The sequence below is a fragment of the Helicoverpa armigera genome, chromosome 2, assembly GCF_030705265.1.
Source record: "Helicoverpa armigera isolate CAAS_96S chromosome 2, ASM3070526v1, whole genome shotgun sequence".
Lineage (NCBI taxonomy): Eukaryota > Metazoa > Arthropoda > Insecta > Lepidoptera > Noctuidae > Helicoverpa > Helicoverpa armigera.
In genome coordinates this window covers 8,184,474-8,194,847 of record NC_087121.1, presented here as the reverse complement: position 1 = coordinate 8,194,847, position 10,374 = coordinate 8,184,474, and the positions used below count along the sequence as shown (strand labels likewise).

Genomic DNA, 10,374 nt, shown 5'->3' with positions numbered 1-10,374 from the left:
AAACAGATTCCACTGATGGAAAATCGAAGCAAACAGAACATGAGTCTTGGTGAATTCGTTGACGCCATAAATAGAGTATCTCAAGAGTCTCGACGCAGAGAAGAAGAGTTCCAGCGACCTCGGACAATAGCTGCTGCTGGCCGTGAAGATAATTCCGGTTATCCTACTCTTCCTCGGCCAACGGGGTACCCGAAACCGAACTACGCGCCTCCAGCTACTTACCACGAGCCATCGAACCTGACTCCAGTTGCGCCGCCAGCTACAGTAGAACCGAAATCTTCGCTTGACAAACTAGACTTCTCGAGCCTTCTGACGCCAATTTCTACAAAAGTTGCCAGTAAGTCCAGTGGTTTGCTCAGTTTAATTTTGTCTCTATTTTCCGGTTCTTCATCTGGTTTGTCTGGATTGAAATCTGGCATTATTGAAGGGATAATTAAACCTCTTTTGGTGGCAAAAGGAGGCATAAAAGCGGTGATTAGTAAGTTGTCTATCCCTCTTTTATCATTGCTGTTGATTAATCTGGAAGTGTTAATAACTGTGTGGTGGTTATGGGAGGAGGAGTGCCCGAAGTTCCCCGAGCCTGTTCCTTCGTATTCAAAGCCAACGAGTTCTTCTTCACCACCTCCTTACAACTACAATAATTCGTACAGATGAGTGTTTTTTCTAACAAACGTTATCCCAGTTATGTACATTTAATAGGTTTCTAATAACTACCATGTAACAAAATTGCAGTGCTAGCTTGTAGGTAATGTTATTGTTTATGTTTTAAGACTGAATGTATAAAGAAAATTAAATAAACGCTCTTTTTGTACTATGTATTTTTATTTAAATCACCATATGCCTAATGTTACTAACTACCTAGTGATATATTTAGTCAATATCAACCTCCGAGCCTTTTCCCAATCATGTTGGGGTCGGCTCATCAATTTAAGAGTAGAAAATAGCAAGAAGTTATTACCCATTATAGGTAAGTACAATAAGCATTTTATAATAAAACCCTGTTGTAATTTTTCAATCACCTATTCTTACCTATGTCTCCGTCCTGCAGTCATCAAAATATGTGTAACTGACCGTGTTCCCATTTCAATGCAATAAAGTACCTAAGTACTTATATTGTCCATGTGAATTATTAATATCATGTCGAAATGGGCTTATAATATTGATTGCTACAGTTAATATCATAATTATGCTGAAGCCAAACAGAATAAAGTAAAATTAATGATTTGCAGTGGAAACATTTACTGATCGGCTATCCATTTGGGCGATGATATTTAATAAATAAATCACCGGAGCAGTAACATTATTATTTCATTTTCGTGCGAGCCTTTAACCTTTTTTTATTGTCAACATTTTTCTGTTGTAAAATACAATAAATATCAATTATACTTACAGCATTGCTAATTACTGAAATGCCTTTTTCATTTGTATAAGAGTTTCATAGTTCATCTGCCGGAAAAATATACTTAAGGTTCATTTGTATTTTAAAGGTTAACTTAATTATCCCTTATTAAAGTCATAGTGAAAAGTTTTCAAGACAATTACTGGGCCTACCTATATGCTTAATATAACGTTGTACATAACGCCATGACAGTTAGATACATCCTGTTCTTGACAGCACCCTTTCACACCATCGTCACTCTGCCTTACCCGAGAGTGTTCTTAACTACTTCTGCCCTATACAAATAGCCTATTCCACATATTGCTATGTACTACTGTGTATAGGATAGCAAAAATGTTGACTCGTCCTTTTTTTTCGATTTTAAGAAAAAGGACCTTTTATCGCTTTAAAATTTACGATAGGTAAAAATAAGTCTATAACTTGAATTAATTAAAAACATTTTATGACAACTATTGCTCAACCTTTTTAAAAATGGTTTTAATATATATTTTTTTAAATAGCAGTTTATACAAATTACTCTTTATAAAAATTACTTGTCATAGTAGGTGTGCCTACTTACAATACCTAGTAACAATTTACCGAATCAAATAGGACACGGAAAATTGGGGAACATAAACCGTGTTCCTCACTCAAGAACTCGTATATCCCAATTAATACAGACTAATAAAATTACCGAAGTTTTTACAGTGTGTCTGGACTATTGTTCCTCCAAAAATATACTCGTTTCGGTCGTAAACTGTGCAGATATGGGTAATGCTGTTAGGTGTCAGTTGTCTTCATTCGTTACCCAGTCATGTCCTATTACCTCTAATTGGGTTGTGAAGGACAGAAGACGATGTGATATAAGAAACCGTGTTATTCGATAAACGTTCTCTGAAAGGAGTTTATCGGATCTTTAGGAACTATTAGGTTGTATATTCCATATAGATTTTTAAAGTATTTTATTTTAAAGTACCTACTTAGGTAGTAGGTAAAAGCAACTACTTACCTACTCTGTACTAGAGGGTTCCTATCTAAGTATTTGTTTGGGAAAATACATGATGAAGACATTTCACGGCTGTCCCCGAGATAATCACGAAATTATCATGGTTTGATTAGATTATTGATTGATGGTCTAATTAATATTTAAGTCAATTTTAGTTCTTCTGTACCTATACTTGACTTTCTTAATTGTTGGTACAATACAATTTCGCATGTGAATAATGCGTGTATTAAAAATAGCTCATACACAAAAGAACTTAAGCTGCTCGCAGGCTTCAGCTATGCATAGTAAAACTGAAAATTAAAAAGACCCGACAACTTAATAAAGCATTTAATGTCGTTACAATCATGAGGAGGGTAACGAGTATGCGTGTGAGCTCATTAATACCCCTCCGTCCACGTCCGAGCCACGTTCATTAACATTATCTAATTGTCTCGACGATTGTTTGATCATGCCATTTTCTCCTTCCATGCTTCTGACAGTTTGTTTTTGCTTGCTCTCTGGGTGTATAGAGTACTGGTGGAATTAATGTAATGACGCATCTTTTTTCAATTATTTTGGGCTATGTATTATGAAGGTTGAATGAGTTACTTGTTGGGATAATGTTCTTGTTTGAAATAATTAGCAGTTTTGTTTTGAAATAGACACAGCTAAGTATGTATCGAGCTTATTGTTTAACACTTTAACACAAGAGTTTTACAGACAATTTTATTTCCACTAATTTGTTTACATATTCATTTTATAGCGTTCGCTGAAAGATGTTATTTTTCCATTTCATCTAAAGTAATCTTCATAAATGTGGGCAATATTTAACAGATTATCCGCCGTTTAGGCACGAAGCGAAAGCATGAACCAATCACGATTATTACGCACGAATTATAGCCAATAGCCGTCAGGTCTGTGGGAACGCTGATTTTATAACACATTTAGGGATAGACGATCGATCTTTTGTCAATGGTGTGCGATAAAATTTGCAGGTTGCGGGAGAGATTCGAGTTCACATACAACACAATGTACCTAAGTGGACTATGTAAATAAGTACTTACTTTATTATGTAGGAATGAATTAGAGCGTTTGAATCTCTATGTAGGTACTTACCTGTATAAGGTTAGGGTGTGGCGAGCTAGATGCTAAAACGTACCTGCGTTGGTAGATAGATATTTAGCTATAGGTAGATATACTTTTTCTTTGGCCTTATCCTATCCCACTAAAGATTCTAACAATTTTGACCTTACTTTGAGTTTGTACAAGTAAAGGTTATTTTGCTGATTGAAATTTTAGTTTGTAAATTGCTATACCCCACCCCTTGGAATACTCTTCTTTTACCTACAGTCTGTATATCAAGGTGTAAACTTACGTCTGTCGCACTAGTCACCACATTCTATGTGGAATTGGATAGATATCAACAAAGCAAGTACCTATCTAGGTATGTACGCATAATTACCTCTAAGTACGTAGACAAGTACCAATATGTACAAGGTACTTATTCCGAATTAATTAACAATGGAATCATAATAAACTTTTTCTCGAAAGCTCTTGTCCAGTTTTCCGATTTCCTGTTTACTTGAAGTGGGAACCTATATTTAATTAATTGTTTGTAAAGTTTGGGGATAATTGGTACGCTATCATATTTATCTTTGTCCTAATTGACGTTTCTGCTGAACTATCGACGGGTAATAGCCGGGAATGTGCGTTGTTAGTGTTCAAGTTTGCCACATTATATTTAGATAGAATTTCAGAGGATATAACTACTTGAGTTTGTATGGTACAATGTTTGTCTTGATCGTCAATGTGTTTATCGGAAGATAAGTAAAAGTTTTGGCTTTGTTTAAGTTTTGATTTACAGCGTTGGTAGGAACGTATTATTAGATTTTCAATATCAGAACTTAATTATTGAAATACAATCTTCGCAGAATTTAGAATTCTATTTTAAGTAGATTAAAGATGAATGAATTTTTACAAAAATCTTCCAGCGGGAAATTGTAAGGGGAAAAACGCTATAAATTGTATAAGGAAAAATATGGTGAATGTTACAAAGACTGCACAGTTACCGATGAGTAAAATATGTAAGGAGGGGAGTCAAAATACCCATGTTGACTTCCCGTCCTAGGTACATTTGTGCATAGTATCAAATAAATACTTTGTATAGGTATTAAATGTATTTTTAGTTGAAGCATACAAGGCATATCAAAGGAGAGACCAAGAAAAGTGCATTACATAACGCTCATATTCCCTCTTCGACCATTTTCTAGGAAAACTGGTGTAAGCCTTCTAATCTTTACCAAGAGGTACAAGGTTACAGAAGGTTGAAAGTAGGTCATATTGATTCCAGGGATTGTCCTGAAAGACTTAGCACCGGTAACCTTGTGAAATTGCGTCTAAACACGGGTACTTTACCAGTGTAATATAGTCACTAGGATTCGTCACGAACCCTACATTTTTTCATAAAATTTTGGGTCTCGCTGAATACGCTTAAAATATTTTACACTGAGCCAACAGAATCCCCAGTGTTCTAGGATAGGTAAGGTTATTTAGGATTAGGTTTAGAGTATAAAGTCCTGTGGATTTTCAGGGCGGTCAAACGTTATTAGTTTTTTCATGCAGAATTTTTAAAAACTGATATGTGCCCATTTGGATTTTTCTGTTATAAGAAAAGGCTTACTTAACATAATCTATGTATGTGAATTGAATAAACTGGCGAAAAAATGGTTGCCATGCAGGTATAACTTAGTCTATCTCGTTAAAAACTGCTACCTGATGATTCTTTATATATTAAAATGTGCTCTCCTACACTCAGGAACTGCAACTGGAATGCAATGGAGGATATGTTCAAGACGCTGAACTGGAAAGGACGTGGCATCAACATCAATGGCGAACACATCTCTCACTTGCGATTTGCTGACGATATCGTCATCATGGCAGAAACGCTGCAGGACCTACAACAAATGCTGAACGACCTGGCTGAATCTTCTCTACGCATCGGCCTACGGATGAACTTGGACAAAACCAAGGTCATGTTCAATGAACATGTTCTACCGGAACCGATTGCGATACACGGCGCCGTTCTCGAAGTTGTTCGGAAATATGTATACCTCGGGCAGACATTGCAGTTAGGTAGAAACAACTTTGAGGACGAGGTGAATAGGAGAATTCAGTTGGGTTGGGCTGCATTTGGGAAGCTACGTCGAGTCCTAACATCGTCGATCCCACAGTGCCTAAAGACGAAAGTCTTCAATCAGTGCGTCCTACCTGTCATGACTTACGGAGCCGAAACGTGGACACTGACGGTACGGCTGGTCCACAAGTTTAAAGTCGCTCAGCGGGCTATGGAAAGGGCTATGCTTGGCATTTCTCTGAGGGATCGCATCAGAAATGAGGTAATCCGTCAGAGAACCAAGGTCATCGACATAGCCCACCGAATCAGCAAGCTGAAGTGGCAGTGGGCTGGCCATATTAGCCGAAGAACCGATAACCGTTGGGGTAATGGAGACCACGCCTCGGCAAGCGTAGTGTAGGACGTTCTCAGGCACGGTGGAGTGATGACTTGCGCAAGACGGCTGGCAGGAGCTGGATGCGAGTAGCCGAAAATCGATCTCAGTGGCGTGCACTTGGAGAGGCCTATGTCCAGCAGTGGACTGCGATAGGCTGATGATGATGACACTCAGGAACTAAGGATTGAAATGGGGGTTGCATAGACTGCGACCTTTATGAAGTGTTAAGAAAATTGATATTTAATACTACAGAACTTATATTAGCTTCCTAGTCTTCTAATAAGCACCTACCTTTTAATTACCACAATTAGTCTGCCTATTGTTTTGATTAATATAATTAATTAATTTTGAACACATGAACAGTAATAAGGTAGTTAGGATAGATACCTACGACTATTCAAGCATTTGATTCAAAAGCGTAATATTATTATTTACAGGGGGAGAGTGGGTTGTGTGAAACAACCCTGAGTTCAGATTATAATATATGTACAATGAGTTTCTGTTAAACATTGCTTGCTGGTTAAATGTAAAGTAGCTGCAAGGTTTTGATGCAAAAAATAATCTAAACTGATGTAGTAGAATATAATTATGTAGGTAAGTATATAATAATAGGTTTGTCGTAAGGAAGAAAATGCTACGGCGGCGGCGTATCGCAACGCTACGATAATTTACACGTTGCGCTGAAAAACTATAAAATCTATACTTACTTTCTATTTTGTCTTTTGAATTATATTTATTGTTAGCACGATACCATGCAAATCTCAGCGTCGAAAATTTATTGACATATATAAGTAGGTGCCATTGTTCAAGTATTACCTACATCTCATCTCAGAATAAGTGAAACCTTTGCGTGATCAGTAGGTACAAGCCTTGACGCTTACAAGTCATGAGTTTATTTTTCCCCGTTTATATGGACATGTTATTAACAGGAAGGCAATCATATTATTCTGGTTGCGTTCAAGTATTCGAGTGGGTTGGTAAGCACTAGTTGACCTTTCACCAATATATCTTTCACTTACTGAGTAATAGGGTTATGTTTCAATTACCGTAAGTGTCATATCCCATTAATACTGAGTGTTATCGATATTTCAGAAATGTCACGATTAATAGAAAGTACCTAACAAGATTTTAAGGTACAAAATATTCTGTTAAGATGAAAATTCTCCGCTCATGAAATTACTTCACGGACGCGTAGATACTTTCAACCTTGGCATAATAAAAATTCAACGAAGACTAGGTACATCATGCTGAGAAAATTCCATCTCAGACTATGTTCTCTTAATTTGTCCTACATAATAGCAACAATTGACAACTGGTAGCTTGAAAACGTGACACGAATAAGTCTTTAGGCTGCTACCGACACGGTTAGGTCTCGCCTACTTAATTTAGTCCATTTCTCTTCCCAAAGTACGATTCTGTACGACGTTTCTCGTTTTCCAACGTCAATTCTGAGATGCGTGTTATCCTTAACATATACTGAATAATACATACCCAGTTTGCATGACAAGTGACGCCGAGTGATGTCAATGTGAACGCGATGGAACTACACACATACAGTCCTACACCTATGTTATGTCGAACTACTCCTCACTAATGTTCTTTAGTTCTTTTGACTTTATTGTTTTGTGGTTGCCACAAACACCACAAGTGTGTCAAAATATTTGGTACCTATTAGCATTAGGTAGGCACATCATGTGTCGAATTATAGGTGTCGGCATGCAATAATTAATCCCCTTTGTGCAGAATTTTATACTTTATACGTGAAACCTCTGAAACTGCTTTCATAATAATCGAAGCGCTCTACTTATATAAAATTGGGTCAATATTCGCGTACAAACAGAGAGGGAGCGCGAAAAGTTTATCCTAAAACAGTAATGTCACGAAATAGGTTCTTAACCTATTTCGCTAGTGGTTCTACAGCTTCAAAGAACTGCGACAAAGCCGTTCGTGCCCATTCGATAATGTAAAAAGATTGTAAGTAAATTAGCCAGATGAAAGGTCTTGCCGAGGGCAATTTCGTTATCTTAACAATTTTGTAAACTAATTGATATCAGAGTCAGCCAGTTCTTTGAAATCTTTGTGAAAATCTCTTAATGCTTATTATAACGTGTCAAACGTTATGAATGATAGATACATAAGTTGGTAGGTAATGTCTGCGTTTGCCTTTTATGCCCTTCAAACATAAAACGTGTAGGTCATTTAGGCGTAAGCTCTCTGAAAACGAACGCTCTTTTTTACGAGTTACGAGCTTATTCTGAAATTGGGAATCGGGGTTATTTCAATAAAATCGGATCAAATTAAGGTTTCGTGTGAACAGGATACTGGAAATAAAAGTAGGCTACAGGCGACGGTCGTTCGTTTTGCAATCGAGTGTTTGTGTCGGTGCGGCGTGAAGTGTGTTGCGTGGCGCGGCGCGGGCTGCGCGACGGCGCACGGCGTCGATAGCGCACCGGCCTGACGTCGGCGCGCTCGCTCCCCGACCCCGCCAGCGGCGCACGTCACACTCGACACCCGCGACACCCTCGGCACCCGAGCCGAGCCGACCACCACACCGCGCCGCGCACCATCACCCCGTCACTGTTTACTGTGGACCCCATCGAGGCCTGGCCCCAGAAACCACCCAGTGTCGCGATCTGTGCAAAATCAGTATCTGGTGAAAACAAACACATCACAAGGCTTTAGCGCAGGCGCGCCGCAAGCGGACATGATGAGAGCGGCCATCTTGGCCGAGGACGCACTTTCGCCTCGCCCCAGCTTCAAAGCTCGTTTCGAAAGCTCCATATAAGTCGTAAGGAACGAGCTATGCGTCGTGGAGCAGGATCCGCGGCGTGCGCCCTCTGAGGCCGCCCCGCGCCGCTATCGATCCGGTAGCGTCATGGCGCCCGCGGAGTGAATGCGGACATCGGGACAGCGCCGCAGCCCCCGAACGCGAGCGGAGCGCCCGCCCAGTGATAGTGCAAGAGTGGTCGCGCGGCATGTGAGACAGAGTGTTGGCGTGGTTGGGAGGGCGCGCGGGCGGCGGCGGGCCCGGCTGACCGCGCGCCATGGGCGAGGAGTACGCGCGTTCACCGTGCGAGCGCTTCCCGGCGACGGGCGCGTTCAGCGTGGCGCCGCCGGAGAGGCTCAGCCCGCCGCCGCCCGCGCCGCTGCCGGATCGGTTCTCGGCGTCCCCGCGGCGGGTGCGCCGCTGTGCGGAGGCGGAGCGCGCGCGGCGGCCGCGGTACGTGCCGCCAGCAGCGCACGTGCCCGTGGAGCGCTATGTGCCGCGGCCGCCGGCGCCGCTGCGACCTCCGCCGCCGGTGTACTGCGGGCTGGCGTGCAGGCCGCCGCCGCCAGCGCCGCGCAAGTGCTGCGGGCCCGCGTGCCGCGAGGACATCGCGGGCTCGCCGCCGCCGTCGCGCTACGTGGAGTACGTGGGCGCGGCGGCCGCGCGCCGGCTGGCCTGCACGCCGCCGCCGCCGCCGCCGCCCGCGCTGCAGCTGCCCTGCGAGCCCCAGGAGCCGCCGTGCTGTGTACAGGCTCGCAGGCGACCACAACCACCACATGATTGGTAAGTACCTCACCAACATCAATACACGATCATCTGTTCAAGTACAACCTCTTTTAGTCTGGAAGCAGGCTATTATATTATGAGAACTACCAAGATCCTATCATGAAGCTTAACTTCTATTCAAGAGCACGTAGGGATATGCCAATTCTTGTCAGATTTGGAAAGTAACAGAAATTAACAATCTGGTATTGTAAGCACTAATCCCTAGATGCGCAAAAGATCCCTGGCTCAGCTCGAGCTCAACCTCTATCTAACTGCGTAGCACTATGTCGATGATGTGAATGCTTACATAAAGGATTTTTAATAATTCGCTGATGATAGCGAAAGCCGCGCCGTTATAATTGGTTAATATTTTGTGGATGATGCCGATAACGTGTGATTGATGGCGGCTGGCTAACGATCGACGTTTGTGAGCAACTCACATATATGCACTGATTAGCTTCTAGCCAATGTTCGACGTTTTACTGGATATTCGGCGAACATTTCGACATAGGGTACGCGTATAGTGAATCGTATTGTTGTACTATTGTGCAGGGTAGGTACAGACCGTCCCTTTATATCTCTCGAACCTTTGATGTCGGGACCAATCTTTCATTAAGGAGAGTTCGTTTTTTTCAATTTGTACCTAACTTTGGTGACGTCATCTCACACTCGTGGTAGGTATATATTTTGTACCTGCCTATTAATTGTTGGACCGATAGGACAACTAACCACAGTTTCCCAAATTGGTGTATTCAGAAACGCAAAATGATTCTAGTCCGCATTAAGCTCTTGGAATTGTACCAAAATTAGTTAATGTCCTACATAGAATTCTGTTTTACATTATTGCATCGTAAATCCTAGTAGCTTTGATAGTGATTACGGGTACTATTGTGTATGAAATTATCTTTATACTGGTGTTTCGGAATTTTAAGTGTGATAGGCTGGTAGTGCGCAATGTTTCGTGATCGTT

The 10,374-nt window shown here is 41.2% G+C and overlaps 1 protein-coding gene across 5 annotated transcripts in view; it reads left to right on the top strand.

Moving 5' to 3' along the window:
* The first annotated feature begins 8,322 nt into the window (after positions 1 to 8,322).
* LOC135118078 (inactive rhomboid protein 1-like) overlaps positions 8,323 to 10,374 on the top strand; it is a 155,358-nt gene continuing 153,306 nt past the window's right edge. For all 5 annotated transcript variants that reach the window (XR_010277351.1, XM_064039071.1, XM_064039078.1 and 2 more), the window contains exon 1: positions 8,323 to 9,422. Coding sequence is in view for 4 of the 5 variants with exons in the window: in XM_064039071.1 (XP_063895141.1) it covers positions 8,917 to 9,422 (506 nt within the window). In the remaining variant the exon portion in view is untranslated. The remainder of the gene's footprint in view (positions 9,423 to 10,374) is intronic.